The sequence below is a fragment of the Lipophrys pholis genome (assembly GCF_963383615.2).
Source record: "Lipophrys pholis genome assembly, chromosome: 8".
In the NCBI taxonomy this organism is placed as follows: domain Eukaryota; kingdom Metazoa; phylum Chordata; class Actinopteri; order Blenniiformes; family Blenniidae; genus Lipophrys; species Lipophrys pholis.
Window position 1 is genome coordinate 21810967 of NC_137630.1, and position 23667 is coordinate 21834633.

A 23667-nucleotide genomic window follows, 5' to 3' on the forward strand; every position below is an offset into this window, starting at 1 on the left:
CTTGGCTGTTCTTCATGAAAGAGGCTTATTTTGTGTAGAAAATAAATACCCCGTACCATCTGATAGGGTCTCTGCTTGGCTGGCAGCGATTAAGGTTCAATGCCGTATAGATTGGGAGGAAGAAATAGTTCCGTCTGCTTCAGGGTTCAATTTCAGAGCCCCTTCCACGATCAATTCAGGTGGTATGTATTCACAACATTCCTGGGCAAAGATGGTCCAGTATAACCCGTGTTGCACCACACCCACAGTAGAACTGGGCGTGTTTTTGGTGTGTGCCAGTGAACTCCTTCGTTTTTAAGAACTTGTTCATAAATATGACCCCCTCTTTTGGTTTATTTAAAGCCCGCTAAAAATTCTCTCTATGAATCAGGAGCTGTCAGCCTCACACACATGTGACCTTTAGGATTGACCTGCTGTAAGACAGTGAAAGTGAAGCGTGTAAATGTCCAATATTTAGCATGAGTTTATTGTCAGCCATTGGTAAGCAGGAGCGCATGGTTCACATGTGTCACATATACTACTCCTCATAAACTGTGTACGTGTATTCAACACTGACAATGTGGCTTTCAGTCACAGCATCACTTTTATCCCACATCACACTTTTCCCACCCCCCCTCCATATTATCACAGTTTAATTAAAAATAACAACAGATGTGACAGTAAATACTGCATGCATAAGCAACAGCCCCCAGGCAGACAAATAAAACGACCAAGTTCACGTAAGTAGCATAGGATTTACTTATTCTATACAATAGTAAACAAATACTTGTGCATTCATTCTGAATGAAACGGGAACCTGTTTCTCATTTAAATACAAACCACAAATCTAATGAGCTTTTGTGAATCCACCTCCAGGAACTGGATTCATGTTGAAATTGTTGTAATCTTGTTAAAGCATGCAGCTGTCTGTTCATGCCATGACCACTGCTCTCAGGAGGGGAGACTCAAAAAACGCACAATTTGCTCAAACTATAATAAAAAGAATATATTTTTCTATGTGTAGAGTTACAACACAGCCCCTTGTTTGTATTCATATAACTTAGCAATAATCATAATCCATTTGTTCCTATGATAATGTGATTATCTCCATTGTGTCTGGCCCTGCTTGTCCAAACTCTCCAGCGTCTTCTGCTTGCTCAGTGCTAATGTAATGTCATTAGGAAAATCCTCTGAGCTGCACAGGTTATTCTTGGCCTGTACAGTACACACGATATAATGCCTGTGGCAAATGCACAGGGAGGAGATGATTGAGAATGAGACATGCTGTCAGTAAGAGTAAATTCTGCAGTGGCTCTCACTTAAATCCTAAGTGAGCCTGTGACTGTGTATAAGGACGAAGCGGCACGCAGCATGTCCCAACTCGAGGGTGTTGTGTTTACAGGACAGACAGACGATCAGGTGGCGGATGGAGACGCAGAGCCAAGGTGCAGCATGAGGAAACAGTATCAACCTGGCTCAGGTCGCCTCTCTCTCCGCTGTCAAGAGGACATGGGAAGGAGAGGGCGGCTTGGGTTACATGCACAGGACTGTACCCAGCTCTCGTTGTCCTGCTGCTGCTGCCGCACCACCCTGCACGCCCTCACCTGTCTGCACACACATGACACAATGTTGATTCCCCCACCCGGCCAAGACGCGCAGTTTAGAGCTCATTATAGGCTATAGTCTGAAGGGGGGAAACCCCAGAACCGGGGTAGTGAACCTGTAAGCTATATGATGATGCCAATGCAAGCGGGGCCATGTTTTTCGCAAGATTGTCTGCATGTGATCTCACCAAGGTAGATGGAGTGATCGACCTGAACTGCGTTGCGTAACGGGCGTGCCAGGCAGGCGGTAGTAGGTTGGCTGAGTCGGTAGGCAGGCGATCATGTTTATCCGCTTGAGTGTAAAGAAGTGAGGGAGGGAGCAATGTGGAGGGACATGGAGCGGTCTGAGGGGGCGTACATCAGCTCCTTACCAGCTCGTAGCTAGAGAGCTGATAGTGGTACGAGGCTACTGAACGAGGATCGAGGAGCGCGTCCTCCTCCTCCTCCTCCTCCTCCTGCTGAAGCAGCAGCTCACCGCCCCGCGGCTGTTTCCTGCAGGTAAAACGCGGATTCTCCCGTCAGAGACTCTCAATGTTTTAGTCTTTACACGTTGCCGCAGCGGAGAGGAGCCACACGGACCAGCAGGTATGTTTTTTCTCCATAAAGGACCCGGGGATGACACATGATAGTTGCGTGTTGTGTCTGTGGGCGCTATGCGGCGAGACTTTGCGCACCGATTGACGCGTGACGCCGCTTCTACCTGAGCTGCGGCACCAGCGTGTGTCTCGGTGTAGAGACACGTCTTTATTGTGAGCCTCTTTTTCCGTGTGCTGGGCCTGATTTGGTGTCCGCAGTGAAGGGAATTAGAGCTTGTTCAAACGGAGCGTTTACGCGAATTCAATTGAAGCCGTTGCCGTTCCAGCGGGGTGACGTTACGCAGTTACTGCTGGCCGTGGCCAAGAGACAATATTATAGCCGGCATATGAATGAAAAATAATATAACTAAATTAAACTATCGCCTTCAAATGGTATATAATGCAAACTCGTTTAGTTTTTTGGGACTTTATATATGGATGCAATATAAATGGTCCTATTCTTCACTTAGAAGACCTGGTGTCAAGCCAGACCCCACTTTGGAAAACAGTCAAACACAGAGCTGCCGCTCTGCTTGGTGGTGCGCCCATACACCATGCATCACCGTAAAAGCATACCCAAACGGATTTCAATATAAAACCTACATTCCAGTGAATGAGATCTCTTACGTTAGTTAATAAAACACTAATTAATACGACTGCTAATAATGATAGGCAACATCAAACTTAATAAGCAAGTGCATTATTAATACTTAAACAACCACTTGGAATCAAATAATAATAAAATCAATAACCAAAAAATGTTATTATAACACAATAAACATCATCTTATTATGTTGACATTTTTCAACTTACAAGCCCAACAAATCAGCATATTTTGGCAAAATTCAGATTAATAAAGAATTAAATCCCTCTAATGCCATAAACCCATTTCACTTCAGACGGATAGTAGACCAGTTCAGGATGTGAGATATCAAAATAATACCCTTTCTAGCAAATTCTTTCCCTCTAACTTCAGACTGATATCAAAAGGAAATTCCTTGTTTTCATAAAACCATTCCATGTCAGATTGACAGTAGATCACTTCAGAATATCACCCACAAAGTCCCAGCCAAATCGGATGTGTCATTTAAAAAAAGAAAATGCATTTGAAGATTGGACTATGACCTAATACTCATATGATACCGCCTGATTTCAAGTTGCAATAATTCCAAAATTCCAAGTTATAAAGTCATTCCACATCACAGTGATAATGGACCATCCCAGGATATCATTCAGTTGATATTAAATCTGCAAGCAGCATTGAACGGGTCCTCGCTACTTGCAGGATTCCGACTGAGAATGTCAACCAGAATAGTGGACAGATGTGGCAATGTTTTAAAAGCTAAATGAAGTCTGTGGCTGAAAGTATGGCGAACCTGTAGTGGTTCAAACTTGAAGGAGTTTAAAGCTATTTTGACGAGTTTTCCTATCCACTTTCATGTTAAAAATAATCTTAAAAGTTTAAATATTTTAAAAAGTTTAAAAGGTATAAAGAAGTTTAAAGAGGGTTTAATATATATATATATAAAGAGGTATAGGCTGAAAAATTTAAAAAAAATATAAAGTCTAAAAGCTTTTAAAAATTTACAACATGGCAAGAATATCTTGGAAAACTGCACATTTTGATACTTGAATGGTTCAAATTGGTTTGACTGCAGGAGCTGAAGCTAGTCAAAAAATGCTAATAATTCTCAGAATCAGCATTCACACAATTAATGATTGCCTGGATGAAAATCACTCAACGTTAGTGTTCTTCTTCTATGTCAGCAGGTGCTACTTCATTAACATTAATATACCACTGACTGAAAATACATCAGGTTTTTTTTTTGTTTTGTTTTTTTCTTATGCAGGAAGTAAGTATGATTCATATTTCATTATTTATAGTTTGTATTAATGATACATTTATTCATGTTGTTTGTTATGTGGTATTATTAGCTGTAGTATAAATTTGTGTTGTAGTAACTAACATAACGAAGGCGAGATCTCACTCAATGGAACGTCACTTTTATTTTGAAATCAGTTTCATTATGTTCTTACAGTAATGCATGGTGTATGAGCGCACCGCTAAACAGAGCGGCGGCTGGCTTGACTGTCTTTTCTGACGTGGGGGCTGGAGGGATCGTTAACGGCCGTGCCACTGCGCTTACAAAAGGGTTAGATTTCTCACGAATTTCAATCTAAAATGCTCATCTGTGTCTGTAATTCGAAAAGGTTTGTCTGATCAGGACGTTGGAAACTTGTGCGCTTTGGCGCAGCAGCAACAAGTGAAGTTTCTTTATATGGTCACTGCTGGCAGGTGTGTGTGTGTGTGTGTGTGTGTGTGTGTGTGTGTGTGTGTGTGTGTGTGTGTGTGTGTGTGTGTGTGTGTGTGTGTGTGTGTGTGTGTGTGTGTGTGTGTGTGTGTGTGTGTGTGTGTGTGTGTGTGTGTGTGTGTGTGTGTGTGTGTGTGTGTGCAGGATGCATATGCATTGGATGGTCTAATCTCAAGGTAGGGAGCAACAATTTTATTCATCCTGGATGGATGATCTCGAATTCATTTGTTTCTTATCAGAATTTGAGGAGAGATGGTCCATGCTGCTTCAAAGAGCTCCTGGAAGACACTTTGGTCTGGTTTTCATGGACAAATGAGGTTGCTTCCAACCGTAGGACAAAAGGCCTGCCTTCTCAACTGTAAGATTCTGTTTCGTTTGGGTTATCATCCACTGATAGATTATGACCTTTTGATTTTAAAATGTTTTGAGTGGTTAAAGGATATCTGAGCTCATGCAGCAGCAGCAGCAGCAGCAGCAGAACAGACAGCAATAAACTGTCAGCATAGGGAAAAATAAAGCGGAAAAAAAAATATGGTACAAAACCAAAAAGTCCCATTTATAGGCTTTTGTTCTTTAAGGCTTTAAAGCAGTCCAGTGAATGCATCAGGACATTTTTGACTATTTACCACCGACACAATAGGTATTTATCATGTAAAGTCTGGTTGCAGATTAAGTAATTGCCACATAATTACCAGTTTTATGGTATCCAGCTGTAACAAAGTGAGAGTCCTGAAGTTGCGCTGTGGTTAACTCCCTGGAGCAGGCAAACAGTTTATGACTTGCGATGCCTGTAATCTATTTTCCTGAAAGTGTTTTGTGGCTTTTCCGGGGTTTCGCAGCAGTCTCACTCACTCACCACACTCACTGTCTCTCAGGCTGTGCTTGTGGGAATGCATGAGTACCAATTTGAACATCAGTGACTCAAGTAAAGATCATTTATCAGGTCTAAATGTAGAATTTCTATGTTCACCCATCATATGTCAGTAATGTCAGCTTGTTCACACTGTAACCCCCCCCCCCCCCACACACACACACACACACACACACACACACCATGCACAGGGGGTCAAGCCTGTCTTGGCGTGTGTTTTTTTGTGTATAAGGTCACAGTTGAAAATAGCCCTAGCTTTTAGGCTGACCTTCAGCCTTTAGTCTGCAGCTCGTTTAAACGCGAACATCAGTGAAAGAGTGAAAGATGTCTTATCACTTTCAAGCTGGACATCCTCTTCAATTGGGGATCAAAAGCATCAGCGATTGGTTCTGGAGCCCCTCTCTGTCTTGCTGTGTGGTTGGTTGCTCATTAGTGTTGTGACACCCCTTCCAGGCAGCAGGGCTTCGCCAGAGAGACATCTTTAACAGGCTTTGGTTTGTCTTTCGGAGCTAAAGGGACAACTTTTAGTCTAGAAAGTCGGGCGACCTTGCCAGGAAAACTTTCTCGGAAATCTTTTAGGGCACATTAAAAGCTTGTGCATCTCTTCGTGTATTAGTGTAGTTGAAACAGAATTGTTAGGAGCTTGTTCTGTGAAAATTATTTAATGCGCTGAATTAGAAAGTAAACAATCCAAATGTTATTTCAAGGTGTGGAATTTTTAACGGTCAAGCCAACGGCCTCCCCCACCACTCACATACCAGCATAACCACACATACTCCCTCTTCCATTTCCCCTGCTCCCCGTTTCTCGCTCTGTCTCATGTACACACATATACATGCACATACACTGCTTAGTAGTTCTAACCTCTCCCTTTACTTATCTTTCTGATGTCTAACTGATCCTCACTGTCCCTGCAGGAATCTTCAATGTACATTTTCATTGTGTATTTGATTCAATCAGTATCTTCTTTTTTATGTCTAAATATGATCTCTGTGCCCTCTTATGTCCCTCTATAAAAAGGGGGGGGGGGGGGGGGTGTCAAGCATATGGCCACAACCCGCTCACCGGAGGGTCCAATCTGGCCTGTATGACAACATTACAAGCTGTCGAATGTACAAAGACGACATTGACTGGAATTTTCTTTCAATAAACACAGTTGCTGTTCATGTACAGGTGATTGCAGAGTTTCAGTTGGATTAGGGAGCCAATGGAGCAGCCAAAGTTTTTTTTACATTTTGCTGCATCTTGTATCATGATGCGTGACTAAAAACGAAATTATCAATCCTCCTTTAAATGATTAATTTTCAAATGAAAGGAAACTTCTTTTTTTGATAACGTATTTGTACATATTGTGGACCAAAACAAAGGGGAAAGAGTTAGAAGCCCTTAAATACTTTTGTATAGTTTAATACGCTCCTATTATACTGGTGCGGCCCACTTGGGTTCAAATCCAGCTGTAGGTACTGAAATTAGTTTAATGTTCACTACCAAGCCGCGCTCAGATGAGTGCCTCATTAGTCACACAGGTACTTTACATCCTGCTCTCCAGAAAGACACTTGGACTCGGGGTACTGGCAGTGAAATCAGGATTGGAGCTGTCACTCTCTGGCTTGGTGGCTTTGCACAAATCTCATCTACTGGTGCAAACTATAGTATTGATACTCTACGATGTTTGTAGGTTAAAGTTTAGATGAGTTAACTCACCATTCTGAGTCATTAAAATCTAGAAAGTTTTCAGGAAGTGAAGGAGTGAAACTGGGTTGCACTTTGATTGATATCAACATTTGTATGATTTGGAAAATAATGGAAATTAAATATTGTTGTCTACCCAGCAGGAACTTTGTAAAATCATTGGTTAATTGTTTTATAATAGCAAAAACCTGATGAACTATTTTATATGATTAAAGGAATTTTTTTATATAAATATGAATAGATATTCAGCTGCCATTCGATTCTAGCCATTTTGTTTTTACCAAGTTCAGATGTATAATGAGTCTCTGTCAGAGAGAGAGAGAGAGAGAGAGAGAGAGAGAGAGAGAGAGAGAGAGAGAGAGAGAGAGAGAGAGAGAGAGAGAGAGAGAGAGAGAGAGAGAGAGAGAGAGAGAGAGAGAGAGAGAGAGAGAGTGAGTGAGAGAGAGAGAATGCAGATTCTCTCAAAACTAGACTTTGACGATGCTTCTCCACTGCACTTGGTTTCTTCTATGAAATCCATCAGTATAAACATGACATCGGGGGATTAGGTGATTAGTAGCAGCTGCTGTAGTACTGACTCATATGATTATATAACCAGCAGCTCTATACCGTGGGCTGAGGACAGTAATCTTCAGATTGTTGCTTGCTACTTTACTATTGAACGTTCTGCATGGGCATTTCCTGCTCGGGACAAAGCACATATTGTGCCAGAGAGAGTGACGCCATCTACACAACATGCACACCACGGCATAACTGAAATACAAAGTGATGTGTTCCCCTGAGGCGGAGCATGACATACATAAGTGGCTGTGCCCCCATCTGCTTTCTCCCCGTAGAGGGACATGCTCATATTTGTAACTGCACGTCTGGGCTGTAGACTCTGTTAGAGAAATGGGAGAATGCAACATGCAAAGGGATAAAAGGTTTTTGATTTCAATCCAAGAAAAACACTAAAAAATAGTTTTTAAAGTAAAGATTATGTGGAATACATTACTCATGTATTGCACAATTATGTAGTATCTGGTCAGGAGCAACAAATGTGTCAGTGTTATGACAGGTAATGCACTGAGTGATCTAGTGTGCCCGCTGGAAACAACAACTTTTATACTTACTGTCAATTTAACTTTTCAATTTAACTAAGCTTCAGTAGCTAAATTTACAACTACACAGTGTCTTCACATACATTTTATGAGCTGTAGCATGCTGGACAACCCGGTCTGAATCAGGGAGGTAAATGCACCCAGATCCCCTGAAGTCAGGGAAGGAAAAAAAAACAAACACCCAAACCGCCTGAATCAGAGAGGAAAAAACATCTCAGTGGGCTCCATCTCCGTGTAGACTAATTTTACATTGGAGTAGAGGGCAGTAAAGTGTCCAGTCTGGCAAGGTAGTGTCGTAATATAACCCAGCTTCTCTCCCTAACGCTATCTTCCTCACGCTGTCTGAGTAGATTGTATATCATGCTGGTCACACAGTCATCTCGAAGCGTTCTTATCGAGAAGAAAAACCCAACAATTCAACATGAGCAAGCACAGGAGCCCGTGGAAAGAAAATACTCCCTTTTAAGAGAGAGTCAGAATGTTAGTGAGTCGTGACATCATGTAAAACATCTGGATAAGCATAAGCAGAGTCTTAGTTTGCTGAAGGAGTGGTGTCGGTTAAATCTGAATCAGAACAGCTGACATTAGAGGAGAGGTTCTGTGATGTGTCGGTTCCCACCTGACAACCATAGATGTGTTAGCTATCATTTAATCTATAGTTGTGCATCAGTTATCAACTATGTACAGATCCATTTTTTCTTAGCACAAGCTTTTTGTGTTTGTTCAATTATATGTGACATTCCTAACCACTGGGCTTCACCTCTCGTTTTCCTCAAATACACACTGTTTGTATTACTTCTATAGTAATTCAAAGTCAGATTGTTCAATTCAGAACATTTTTGAAACCACCAGAGTGCACGAGTCTGTGCGTTAGTGCTCTTGTGGAGCTCAGATTTATGCTTCAAATACTGCGGTAGAGTGTTTCTCTGAAGCTTATTGGGCCAAATGCCTTTTGAGACTCATTAATCTTGACCATGTATCTTCATGCACACCCATAAGCAGACACACGTTGGATTGCTTTTGATCGAGACAGTGGTGTGTTTACTGAAAGCCATTTCTCAATTGGTCATGTCTGGCTGCTCGAGACTACACACCTGCCAGTGAACCCCAGAAAAAGGTGAAGAAGCCTCAAGTTTCTCCGCATGCCTTCCTGGAGAGATGAGCTTACCGGCACTCAAACCATAACAATCTTGTTAATCCAGAAACATGGTTTTCTTGTGACTCCCCTTTCTCCCCTTTAAATGTTCCTCTCTTTGCTTCCTGTCAGTTTCAATCCACTCGCTTCCCACCACCCATTCTCCATCTTTTATAGTCTTCGCTTCCTCTCTCAGTCTTAATTTTGTCATACATGCCTTCATTTCTCAGCATTGAGGAACCCTCCATCACTTGATGCCTCCTCCACTTTCACCTCATCGCCATCATTTCTCTTTGTGAGAAACGTTAACATTCTTACATCCACGTCCTCTTTACTGTCTTATCTCTCCATCTCCGGGGCTTGCTTTCAACTCCCTCCCAGGTGCATACTGGAGAACAGTGTTAAAATAACTCCAGTTGAATTGGCACAGGAGGGAAACAGAAGTAAGGGATTAGCCGGCTACAGGGAAAGTAGAGTCAGGATGGAAAATACACACAGCGGAGATGAAGATGTACCACCACATGTCTTGCTGTATTCATTGACAGGTTTTTTCTCCAGATACTCTTGGGTGGCAAACACCCAGTAAAGAGGGATTGTGATTCTATGAACCCTGGTTTCAGTGACTTAAAGCTTGGTGACTGACCTCCTGTGCATACACTTTCTTCAACACATTTTTCCACATACTTAACGCGGGGATTACTCACACCGTGCATGTACTTGTGTGCACTGCTGGCATGTGCACTGCTGCAGTAATTTCTCTGAGTCCCTAAACATCATGGCTGTGAATGAGGTGACTCACAAGGAGCGGCAGAATGAATTCACTATGGGCGCCCTATTTTCTGTGCTTTCCGTCCTAAAGTTTCAGCTTTAGTTCGCTCCCTAAGGTTGACTTCTGCAGTGAGTCATAGGTAGAAACGAGCATGAACAAGGAGGTATGGATAAGAAAACGTGGGTTGTTGTTTTTTTGTTTTTTTTTACAAGATGTAGTTGTTAAGGGGATGCGACTGGCAGCTGTTGGGCTGGATGACTTGTAGTGTTGTGTAATTCTCCAGGGCCGGGGGGTTTCTCCCTGAGCTTCACCACACTTTGTACCCCAGCTGTCAGCTCCTGGCATCCACTACTTAAACAGAGCTCACAGTCAAGGGAGCAGAGTTCTGCTGCCTGGAAATAACTGAAGACTTCAGGAGAGATGACCTGATAATCATACAAAGAACATTTGATGACACAGATAGCCAGGACAAAAGTTAATGTGCCCATCTGCCTCCAAAAGAAACCATCTGGGCCTCTTTTTTGTTTTATGGCTTGATCATTTCACTAGTGCATCTTCCTATATAACTTAAAGCTCAACTCTTAGCTTCATGTGTGTTGATACATATGCTGTGTGTTCTGAAACCCTCACCTGACCCATCCCTGTACGTCTGCTGAGGGAGTTTCAGTGACTGGCCGTTTGAATCAGCACAGCAAAGAACACTTCTGATATATAGAATAGAATAGAATAGAATAGAATAGAATAGAATAGAATAGAATAAACTTCATTGATCCCAAGGTGACATTGTTTTACAGCATTGCTCCACAGGGAATAGAACACAATATCAACATATAAGATAACTGAGAATAAAATTTTAAATAAGTAAATATTACAATGTACAAGGCATTATTAATATCTACAAGGCAAACAGTGATTAAGTATCTGCTCGGAGAAGGACTTGACAGTAAAAACTATTCACAAGCAAGAGTTATAGAGTCTGATGGCCGCAGGAAGGAAGCATCTCCTGTGACTGTTGTGCACTTTGGATTAGATGAGTCTGTTGCTGAAGGTGCTCCTACTGTTGACGAGGACATCAGGAGACGTCCTCATGACCCCTTCAGTTCAGATCATCCTGCCTCTCTTTGATACAATCCCACCGCACTTGTCTCACCCGAATGACATCCCTATGTCAGTCCTGTAGATCCTGGTGGTGTGGATCAGTGAGTTGATGTCTCACGCATTCTTGATTATGTCAACCATGTAGAGCAGCTGGCTGATTGTTGCCCCACTTTGGAATCAGTATCCATAACTAATCTTTGTGATGATCTGACTGAGGGAATTTAGGTGCATCCAATTATATATGAATATATATCACTCTTGCTAAACTATGGCAATTTCCAACACATTTTGGAGCTGAGACAACATGAATAGATTTGAAAATATTGGTTCAGCTATGTCTATGTGCTAGAGTTAGGTTTCTTTCTAAAAAAAAAAAAAAAAAGAAAAGAAACCTATCACACAAGTTACTTCTTTCTCCAAAAACATTATTTTGCTCTTCTCAATTACTGGTTATAAAAATTCTATGCAAACTTGTTAAACTATATTTTAATTTAATGTCTCAGTATCATCTGTTTAGTTGTGTTGACACAAAAGCTAATAAAGTTAAATCTTCTAAGTTAAAACATGAGGACAAACCCCTTACTTAATAAGGATCTTATTTAGGCTCTGTGATAAAAGGATTACAGCAAAGCTGCTTGAATAGTTTGTACTTGACCACTACATTTTGTCCTTTCATTCAACAAATTCAAAGTACTGTAAAGTTCTCTCCATAAATATTTGAGGTACTCAAGCATCAATGACCAACATGAAGTCATGACAGCTTGAGCCGAATGTTCACATACATGTACTCTGCTTGTGTACTCTCTTCAAGACACTTACACCGTGTTTGTTTTTCTCAACAGAAACACCGTGGGAGGATGTGTGATAGACAGACCGAGGCATCCTGAGGGACCAATCACAGCTCACCACAAGGAAGATCATGGCTTCAATCTTCCTCCTAATCTCAGCCCTCCTCCTCCTCTCCTGCCAGTTTTCAAATGCTCAGACCATCATTGGCTCCTCCTCCTCTTTCTCTTCCTTGGATTTACCGAAGAAGACTTTGCCGCCACCAACCAAGCAGCCTGCTGGATTCGGGCCTTCTTTACCTCCCAGAGGGCGCAGCGATGTGCCCATCAGATGGTCAGGTCGCAGCAGGTTCACAACTACAAACGCAGTGGATGTGGGGCCAAGTATGAGCCATACGAGTCCACAATTCAGTACTGCTTTCACATCTGCCCATTCGACGCAGAATCTCAGCAGGGGGCCAATTGTAACGCAACCAACTGCCTCCAGACCCAGGACTGACACAGCTAGCTTAGCATCGAGCAGGGCTTTTACAAAGAGGGATACGACCACGAAAACTCCAGCCCTTCCCACTGTGCCCTTCACTGCTCTACAAGAACCTGAAGCTAATACACAAACAACAGTTTCAAATCCAGAGGAGGAAACTATCAAAGAACCTAAGGATGATGATTCACAAGGATCTGGATCTGGGGGGACTCTGACAGCAGTGCTTGTGAAGGAGAAATCTCCCAGTCCTCTGCCAACAGTCGGTAATGAGATGGCACAATATCGGCCACCGGCTCAGACTGTAATATCACAAGTTTTGGATGTAAAAACCCCATCTCTGGAGAGTCAGACTGTAAGCCCTCATCTGTCATTGCCCAACTCGACGAGCACAACTGGCACGATCGCGGCAACACCAGAGACTAAGACAAACGCCACAGTGGCAACACATCAAACACCTCAGATTAAAGTAATAACAGGTGAGAAATCGAAGCTACCTGAAGAGATGCTTCATGACAGGCATTAAAAGTAAAGTGTCACACTGTGTCATAAATGTGCGTTTTCCTCTGATTTTCCAGGTGAACTTGCAGCAAGTACTCCTTCCACTGACAAAGGTCCTCTGAAGCAAGACTCGGCGGCAGTCACTCCACCACAGCCTCCTTCTCACACCACTCGCTCCTCTGAGAAACTGCTACAGACTCCCTATCAACCAGCTACTTCTCCACACCAGAGGAGCTCACAGTTAAACACCACAACGCCACAAACAACAAGCACATCTACTGCTGGAGAGCTCACTACTACACAGGCGACCGTGAAGACATCCTCCAAAACCACAATACCGTACCGCAAAACGGCACAATCGGGACAGCCGACAGCAAGCGCTGAGTCATCAAGAGCAGGTAGGAAACCAGAGCCGTCTGTTCTGTGGCCTAACAGCTTTGGCAGTTTCAAATGGAACTATTTGTGCAGCTGGAACTTTCTTACTAGAAGAATTAGGGGGAAAAGGGCTTCAAAGGAAAATGTCGAGACAGTTTTCCATGGAAAGTGGGGTTGTAGTTGTGTGGGGAGACAAAAGCAATCGAGGGTGGACTGAGGGGGGGGGGTTCAACAGCAGCCAGTCAAAGAGATAAGAGACAATTGGGAAAAAGTAGAGACTGAAATGGAGACTGTTGTGTATGCAGATGAAAGAGTAGACAGGGTGAGTGGAAAGTGTGGCTGAAGAAAAGGTACAGACACAGAAATGTAGGGGAGTGGAGCTGGTAATGAAATCCAGATGCAGAGAGAAAGGCAGGGGAGGAAAACTATGACACATGGAGCATGAACCAGTTTCCAAGATACCATGAAAAAAAAAACATCCTTGTGACCTTTAAATGTTCCTGAAGGAAACATTTACATAAGTTGCATTGTTAATGTTTGAGCTGTAAACACAGTCACATATATTCTGTGGATTAAATATTACAGGAAAACAATTTTTCTGTGCAAAATTGAATAACTTGATTCAGCTGGTCCTCGCGACGCCAAAGTCTGTTTCATACGTCACTGAAGCCTGTGGTACACAAAGCACAAGTCTGCTAAGCTCCAGTTTGCATTTCCACCAACACAAGGTAGTTGGTTAATCACTGTGAAACATTGCATAAAAAGCATTTTGGCATACTGGCAGATAAATAAAGCCACTTATAAATTTTACATATGTGACTAAGGATTGTCTCATATTGCATAATTTATTATTGTGAGGTAGCATAAGTGCACTTTCACCTCAGTCCGAGAAGGTTATGAGCCTTTTGTGGAGTTTGCATGTGCTTCCTATGTCCTTTATAAATGCCTTGTAGGTGTGATTGTGAGTGTGTGGGGTTGTGCGTCTCAGTGTGTTTCTTCTTTGATGGTCCTACAACCTGTCCAGAGTGTAACTTGCCTTCACTTTCAGGGTCTAAGGAAAAACAGACGTCTGCTTGTCTTTTAAATGTCAATAAATAATCTGATACAGTTTGTATTCCTCGAAGAGTTAAATGTATCCCTCACATCAAGTTAATGGTAACCTGTGTCTAAAAAAATGGAGCAATACAGCGATTACCTGGAGAAAGTGGCTCAAAATTCAGTACATAGGAAGTTAGATCGATAATTTTAATCTGATCAATGTAGCTGAGACTTATAATAATAATCGAACTGCTAATAAGCAAAAAAAGAGTCTGAAAACCCCAAAGCGTCAGAGGAGCTTGTACCGTGGTCCTCAAAGTGATTTACAGACATAGATGAAATTACTGAGTGAGAACTGCAAAGATAGAATAAACATAACCAGAGCTGTTATTCAGCTGAAGGCACACAAAGTCTCCAAAGAGCTCAACGTACCTGATACTGAGTTTAAAGCCATTCTGGGCTAGTGGAGAAGATTCACGTGGTGATTGAATGCTTGCATTTACAAAACCTTTTAATCAAAATAGATATTTAAATCATTGAGAAATGGTTTTTTACAATTGCGTGTGTGCGTGCGTGCGTGTCACATAATTGATCCAAACTTGTCTTGACTGCAGGTTTGGCCACTACGCTGGACTTTCTTTGTGTGACTTATTAAAATTAATTATGCTCTTTCATGCATGTGTGGGAAATTATTTAAGTGGGTCATGCACGTGAGTGTATTTCCTCTGAGATAAAACAGGATATTTATTCTTGAGTCCATTGCAGTGTACAAACTTAGAGAGCAGTATAGGTACGTTGCATGTATGTAAATGGGAGAATTCAGGGTGAGAGGGTAAGTTTAAGTGTATCCAGCTGTGTAATGTGATCGGCACATCTGGAATATATCTGGATATTGCTGTTAGGAAAAAAAGTCTGAGCGAAGGAAGTAAAACATACCTTTATATAAATAAAGACATTTGCGTGTAATCTGTAGGCGCTCATCACGTACAGTATGCGAAACCAGTGTGTGTGTGTGTGTGTGTGTGTGTGTGTGTGTGTGTGTGTGTGTGTGTGTGTGTGTGTGTGTGTGTGTGTGTGTGTGTGTGTGTGTGTGTGTGTGTGTGTGTAAGGAAGGATAGAGTGTGCGAGAACTCCAGGAAGTCAAGTAGTGAGTCAATCGGTATGTCAGCTTTATGGGCGTTTCTCCACAGCATGAGGGACTAAAATCCTGGAGGTGGCTGATGGTTTGATTGTTTTACCACTGATCTACTTTTTCCACCACCTGTCAAATTAAAATGTGGGTGAAAATTGTGTGAAAAGCCAGCAGTTTGTCACTTCTCTGATACTTGTAATATCATTCAGGCTCACGCTTCCTCTGTTTAGTGTATCCATGCTTTATTGCTGAGTAGCCTTCAAAACACTCAGTGATGAATGGGCCTATGATTATTATGCAGTTGGGTGTTGCCATTGCAGCAGATTAAGGTGGAGTTGCCTCAGACAAACAAAAGAATGTGTATTCGAAATTCCAGAGACAAGGTGTTTTGTCCCATGTGGTCGTCCCGCATTGTATATTGCTGTGAGCTTCAGCAGTTTCCCTGATTTGTACATGTATTGTGTCATTGCACTGTGTTGCGTAACAAAGATGTTCTTGTTAATTACATAATCTAATCCGATTAAAACCTCAATACCTTCTCAGTTATTCAGATGGGTTTTTCCTCAGGTAAATATTATTTTTATGAACATAATGTGGATAGTGGTGTATTCTTCATATGATAGAACATAGACCATTAGAATAGAGCATTTCTGTAATGTTGAGATTTCATTTTCAGCTCTATTGGCTTTTATCAAGAGCTGTACTGTGCCTTGTTTTTTAGCATACATAATTAGTTGCATTAAGGGTTTAAAAATATAAAAGACCACTTATTTATTTATTTATTTTTGGGGGGGGGGGGGGGGGGGACTGGGAAGTCATTGGTCCCCTCCAGATATGATCAAGCCAACAGTTTAACTTTAGAGGATCGGAAGGGCCAAGTATTTAACTTTAGTTGTGATCTACAACCCTCCAGTGGCGCTTTCTGGTACTGCATGTATGTTTATGTTTTTACTCTGCAGATAGACTGTATGGCATGAAGCCATTTGATCTATGTACATCATGTTTTTTCAAAGCATATAAAAACTCAGTTACTTTTTTTTTTTTTTTCCAGGATCTTCTTCTGTCATCACCTCCAGTCTTGTGCCAGTCACACGAGTGAGATTTGGCCCCACATATCAGCCTGGAGTGGGCCAGAGAAACCAATCACTTCTGATGGGACATCCTCACCAAGCTCCTCATTCAACAACAGATCCAGTCCCCTCTTCGAGTGCCCACCCATACTTTAATGGTACACGTCTTTACTGGGGCGATTTGAGCCGGACGCTGGCCTTCGCCTGGGAACTGCACGTCTACGGCACCGCAAGTCTCTTCCTCCTGCTGTTTGCTGGAGCTGCTCTTGGGCTGACTCTGTCCCCCGGCATGAACTGTCCTCATCGAGGCGCTCTTGCACTCGCAAATGCTTTTTTGTTTTTGGCTGGAGGCCTTAGAGCGACTCTCTTTTTCATCGACCCCTATGGCACACGGAAATTACTCCCTCGGCCCGCAGTTACAGCCCTGTACAATTTACCTCTCCACCTGCTGGTGTGGACGCAGGCTGCCCTGGCCCTGCTGGCATTGAGGGCAGCAGGAATAAGTGTGTTACCTTCCACGCTGGAGCGCCCCCCTCTGGTAGCTGTGCTGGCTGTGTTGCAGTGCACTTTGCTCCTGGCAGCGGATCTGCTGTCCCCGGCTCTGTCTCCCGTGGTGCCGGTCACACTTCAGGTCCTGTCCCTGTGCTGGGGCCTCGGTCTCTGTCTGGGCTTTCTTTGCTATGTCTTTCCACGTATTCGCTGCCCCCCTCTCCCTCACCCTGGAGCCCCTGAAGAGTCCAGGAGGAAGGCTTGGGTAGGCAGCAGGAGGTTAGGAGTTATTCTGGCACGAGTGCTGGCCGCTTGTGCAGTTTTGGGGGCTTTGTGTTGTGGATTGCATGTCCATGCCACCTTTTGGCTCTACGGACTTTTAGGAGATTGGACACGCTTCAACTGGGGATGGTGGTTGGTTCACTTCTGGGCCAGACTTCTGGAACTGGCTTGGGGTTTCTCCCTCCTACTCTTGGCTTCCTGGGTTTTCTGGAGGCCTCGAAGTTGCCGTGGAATGGAAGAAGGTGGTCAAGACAGTAGAGTAGCAGGAGACCTGCCGTCCCCTGGCCAGTCTGTGAGTTCTACTCAGAGACATACCTGCTGGTCTAAGATTGTGCAGAGCCTAAAAGGGAGGCCCAGTAGAAAGTCTGAAAGCAACGGTGTGGGAGGAGGAATAGGAGTACCAGGGGAGGTCCCTAACAACTGGGCTGGCCAGGAGCGTCCTGGGGCTGACATTAGCAAAAGTCTGATCAGGAACCAGAATCATGAGCAAGCCACTGGGCCGCCACGATGCGTCAAAGACAGTAACCGGGGACGTAATCACAGGGGCCACTCCGCAGAGCGAGGCATATCTGACGGTTCCACTGGCTCTCTACTGAGACTGCAAGCATTAGGCCTGCCTCCACAGCGATCAGTGAGCGGCAGTTTGGATCAGGACAGGGACACATCGCTGTCTCTCTATGACTTTGATCTGAGGCCCCCGTCCCCCATCGACCTGACCCGCAGCATTGACGAAGCCCTTCACAGAGAACATCTGCTTGGCGCAGGCAGCCTGTTTCATCCTCTGAACCAACCCTCACAATCCCCATCTCCGGGATCAGGGGCCAGCCAAGGGCCCTGGCTCCGGAGGAACAGTGATCCTCAATTGCTTTCTGACAGTAGCGACGCCCCAACAGAGTCTTCCATGCCACTGGGCGGCAGTGTTCTCAGTAGTGTGCCCAGCAGGCAGGTGACTGCACCTCCAACACCTTCACACCAAGGTCATAGGTGGGCTGGTAATGGGTTAGGAAGCGTCCCTTCTTCCGTTTCCTGCCCCGTTTCTCTTCGTCCTTCCAGAACTTCATCCGGGCACCTTGGAGAGGATGGCATGGACGACACACGGCCGTTCATAACGCCAGACTCTGAGAGAGTACCAGGGAGAGCTGCAAAACCAGTGGGCTCACGCAGCTACCTGGAAGTCAGCCGACATGAGGATTCCGCCAGTGTCAGCAGTGAAATTATTGACCTATGAACCAAACTTTTGGCAAGAGGACAAGCAAACACAGCAATTCCACAAATACTGCTTCTATTCAAGTTTCAGCACATTTTGAACATATTTGGTCATTAAACTGCCTGAAATATTTATTTTCATCGACGTAAATATCAAGAACAGAATATTGGTGATAAATGTATCTTCTGGTTGTGTTTCACTTCCACAGGTTTCTCAGCTGTGTTTTTGAAGCAGAAAATGTAAAGATTTTACTTTAGAAGCAAAGCTGGTTGCCTGTTGTGAAGTGGTTCACAAAGAAGGGGAAGGTCCACCTGTGGGGGATGCCTTAGAGTGTCAGCAGGCAGGAGTAATCTGGGGGAAAGGTGTTTTTCAAGGTCTGAGGGTCTTACTATCCATCACTTTGAGATCCCCTGGTATAGCACATATGAACTAGACAGCACAATGTACACGCATTCCTTCTTTTTCTTATCTGCATAACACAGGGATAACAAAGTACACTAGTCATACATACATGCCCTGGCTTCACACTTCTGAAGTTGATAGATGTAATCTTTCCAAAGTTGTGAAGTGAACAAAACCGCAGGATTGTCAACCCATTCATGAAAGGTAAAAGACAAACGTGAAGCTCATTCTGTTGTTTCCTTGAATCCCATGTCTGCATATGATCGGTTCGTGAAGTGACTTGCTTTAATAGGACATACGGTATTTTTCGTCTTCAACATGTCGGTTTTCTTTGTGATGTCAAGATGTGCCATACGTACTCATCGTTGGTTTTTGTGCTATTTATAATAGGTCTATGAACCCCGAATTTGGGTTAACCCTCTCTCCATCTTCATGTCAGTATCATAGTGACTCAGCTGCATATGACTACGCCTAAGCTCTTAACTCCCTGCTGCCGTTGCACTTGTCCACTTTGCCTTGTACTTTCAAACCGATTACACGAAGAGGCAGGCAGAACATGCTTACATGTGTCACTGCTGGAAAAGAATCGTGCTGTTAATGGACACAACTGACTTCAAAATTAATGTTGTTATGTTAATTTGGTCCAGTTCAAAGCTTTGAAATCAATAATTATGCATCACTGAAGCCTCTGACTGCATTTTGGTTGAGTTTGCATCGAAATATAATAATAGATATGGTCTGTTGCATTATGTGGATTCAAACAGTTTGATAAGTATGTACATACTTCACAGCTTTGCAGGGCTGCAACGCACAAGACTGGCTTCGCAAAACATCCAGATCTATTATCGTAGACAGAACACAATAACATAGCACTTAACTGTATGCCTGAGCACTAGACAGAAGTATTTTACTACACAAGAGAAAAATATCTTTCAAATATAAGAAGTATAAACGACTATGTAAATATGATTATTTTTGATGTTCATGAATAAAGATGTAAAACGGTCATAGTTGTTACTGTGAAAGACAATCTAAGGTGATAGAATGTGTGCAGACTGTTTAGGACACGTAGAGCTGTGACAGCTGATGCTTGACTTACTTTCAGAGCTGTGCTCGGGATTGTAATGATTGAAGAGCTGCAGAATTTTGATTCTGCTTTGTCTTCTCCGCCTAGAAAACATGACAAATAACTTTCGGTGGTGAAAAGGACACAATGGTTATGTGGGACGATATTTAAACGGTTCCTGATAATGAACATAGGTGCGAGGTGCCCTTCACAGTTTCACCTTTAAAACGTTGTTCTGATTATTTCAGGAAAAACATAGACGTGCTGTATTAGATTGATCTCTTCAATGCTATTTTGGGATGCCATTTTGACTAAATAGTAATAACATAATATTTTTCCAAGTTGGACAAACATTATTTGGAATAAAATGGATTTTCTTTTGCCTCTGTTCCTAAAAAAGAACCATTTTCTGTCTTCTCTTGTTACCTCGGGGTGACTTGCAGTAGCTCCCAGTGATGTGAGATGCTTGACTTGTTTAGTATTTAGAGTTAAATGGCCTTTTGTTGCTGTCTACATTCCAGTAAATCCTTACGTTTTACATGATGGACCTTGTGGTTCTTGTAGTGTTCCCACCAAACATTACGTGCCATAGAATCAACGTGCCCCCTTCAGTCATAAATTCTCGTTACAGCTGTTTATTTTGCTCATTCAACTTGTGTTCCTGTATTTCTTACAGCATATCATGTCTATATTCAAATTAAAGAAAATGTGCAGACTCAAAATCCTTTTGCTGTGATGTGTGAAATGTAATTTACTTTTTGTCATGTTTCTGATATAATGGTACAATGAAGATAGCCGACAACATTTTCATGGAATTACTATTAACTTCCACAAAGTTTTAATCCCAATGAAGAGTAAAACGATTTTTTTTAATCCCTGCTTGTGCACGAAATGAAGCATCTTCAAATCAAACATTTAACCAGTCATTCAAAATCTTCATTTTTCAAGTTATGGCATTAATAAATTGAGACAGCACCAATCTCCTTTACAATCTGATGTCAAAACTGAATGACACCAGCAACTTGTACAAAAGCCTTGCAGCATACTATTTGAATGAATTGAAAGTCATGACTGATGATCCAGTGCCCTCCATTGAAACTCTGCCATTTATAGACAGTATTTAGGAGCAATTTTCTGCTTGACATACATGCAACCTTGTTGCCACAATCAACTGGAGCTAAACATGTAACTTTCTCCCGCTCATTTACTTTTTCACTTTAGCCATGTTTTACTTGTTCTTGTGTGAAACGTGGCTCTGTGCTATCACCGGCACTCTATAAGTGTTAAGTGGTGGATGTAACTAGTGGTGCCTTTTTAAGCGCTACCTATTCCATGGCAAAAGATACAACAGCAATGAAGAACATCATTAGAGTTCAATTAGAATTCCTAAAGAGCACATTTGATACGTTGATTAAAATTGTGTATCTCTGGGAGTTCCTAATAAGTTCAAGGCTAGAAAACCAAATTGCAGCCGGATTTGAATCAGTATTGGTGGTCAACCATTGATCAGAATGTAGACTAGATAAACTGGCTGTTTTACAATCAGCAAAGGTTCATCATTTTCACTAAGGCTGGACTAAAGAGATTTGGCGGACCAGACGGAAGCAACCAGCCTCATGGCTTGGCAGAATCGAAAGCTATAGACCTTGACCTTATTTGGCGTTGCAGCGCATCCACACTGCAGCTTTACGCACAGCTGTCACCGCGCTATTTATATGCTTTCTTAACAATGGGACTGATCGTTACACATCTTGTCACAATTGATAATCAATCAGTTCTATCCACCGCTCTGTATCATTTGAAGATGAAAGTCTGACATATGAACATAGCTCTGCTAATTCAGTAGTAATGGCTCCCTAAAGAAACACATCTAGAACACTGCAAGTTGGCTGTTTAGGATTACGTGGATCAGTGAGTATGATATGCTAAGACATGAAATGTACGAGATGAATCAGGCTTCAGTTCTCTGCCTCACCATCAGCGCCGCCAGTTTTCCCTGCCCTCCAAAATGTGCATGTGCAAGGTTCAAAATTGGCGTAATGGTAGCAAAGTTTAATTTTTAAGATCACAAACTTTCCATAGGAAGTGGCGTCCACATTTTTCAGGACCTGTTTTGTGCGTTGGCAACCTTTACAAATGAGCCCCCTGATACTGGTGGATCTAGGTGGGGTGTGTAAATTGTCTTGGGACCAAAGTTGCAGAGTCATTCCCAATAAGACAGCACCACATGGCTGTGTTGCTAAGGCTCGACAAGGGCTTCAGTCACTGAAGAACTTGATGAAAACTCAGGTATTAATGACTCATTCACTCAATGGCTTATTTTCACTGAAAGTTACGGTCTTTTGTGGATGTTATTGTATTCGAGGCATCCAAGGATTGACCCAAAGACTGATTGATCGAGCCATCACAATTACCGATGTAATGCATAGAAAGATTCCTACTCAGTTACCTGGTGAAGACTGTTAGAAACTGGCTGAAGTTAGCCATTACCTCATTGATCTGTCTAATCAATCTGATGTAAGACATTGCAGGACAGACCCAGAAGACGAGACTGATGTCGACTGCACAGCCCTGTACAATGCTCTACAGATAATTAGACATTTATTCCACAGCACAATGATGAAAAAGAGAAAATTTTCTTACTACAATGTATTGATTAAAAGACAAGATGAAGAGACGTCGTTCTGTCTTCATCCTTCGATTTCAATCATAAGACAGCCTCACAATACCTTGTCTTATTTTCAGACCAATAAGGTAAATTAGATTAAATGTTGTTTATCTTGCGAAATACAACTCAGTCGTTTCAAGGCACTTTTACAGGAAGAAATCCAATTCCACCCAAGCAAGCAAAGGAGACGGTGGAAAGAAAAAAGACTCCCTTGGAACAGGAGGAAATCTGCAGAACCAGGTTCAGAGGTGGAGACTTTCTGCAGAACCAGGGGTGAGATTTAATGTGTGGATTCCAAATGACTTTGCATTTTCTGGGCGATTGCATTATTGTCCCCAGGAGAACTGACTTTGGAATGGTTAATTATTGCCCAAACTTAATTTAGTCCCAGGCTGAGCAGCAGTAAGACCTTTGACCTCACTACCTTTACACACACAGCAATGCAGCTGATAACGTGCATTCTCCATTGTGTATTGATCTTGTATAAAAGTTATCACACGCACCACTGCAGGAGATATCACACTTCATGCTTGACGACACTGTGATTAGATCATGTGGAAGAGTTGGACCAGACAGAAGTTATTAAAGAGAATTACGTGTTGTAATGATACAAGAAAGGAAATAAGCTGCTGCTGTGTCTCATTCTCTGACAAATCCAGAAAGTTCAGAGTTTATTCAATAAATCAGGAGGCGAAGGTATTCCAAGGGTGATCCAAAAACACCCGACAAACACCTGGCAATCACTGAACCATTCTTCAATGAAACACATGAATGATGTGCAGTTATCCAAACATTTGTCAATGTTTTTTAAATGAAAAATTAGATCAATCATAGGTTCATAGAATTGGTCCCACCTGTGTGGATTCTGCAGAAATAATTCCTCAGCATCTTGGAAAGAAAATTCCTTCCTCCCCTCTGCCCCAGCATTTGAACGCATCGAGATGAGTCAAAGAATTACGAACCAATGAGAGGCCACCTTTCAAAACATATATACCACATGGTATCAATTGACCAATCACGATGCTCGATACTGGGC

The 23667-nt window shown here is 42.6% G+C and overlaps 1 protein-coding gene across 2 annotated transcripts; it reads left to right on the plus strand.

The window, feature by feature from the left end:
* Window positions 1-1977: 1977 nt before the first annotated feature.
* Window positions 1978-20681, plus strand: LOC308112777 (proline-rich transmembrane protein 4). 2 transcript variants are annotated; one of them, XM_080468536.1, is made up of 4 exons: window positions 1978-2168; window positions 11978-12880; window positions 12980-13300; window positions 16499-20681. In XM_080468536.1, the coding sequence occupies exons 2-4, from the start codon at window positions 12055-12057 to the stop codon at window positions 18514-18516; spliced, it is 3165 nt and encodes a 1054-aa protein (XP_080324662.1). In that variant the 5' UTR covers window positions 1978-2168; window positions 11978-12054; the 3' UTR covers window positions 18517-20681. The 2 variants fall into 2 exon arrangements, with proteins under 2 accessions (XP_080324662.1, XP_080324663.1); XM_080468537.1 differs by having other exon boundaries at window positions 1979-2081.
* Window positions 20682-23667: the final 2986 nt, after the last annotated feature.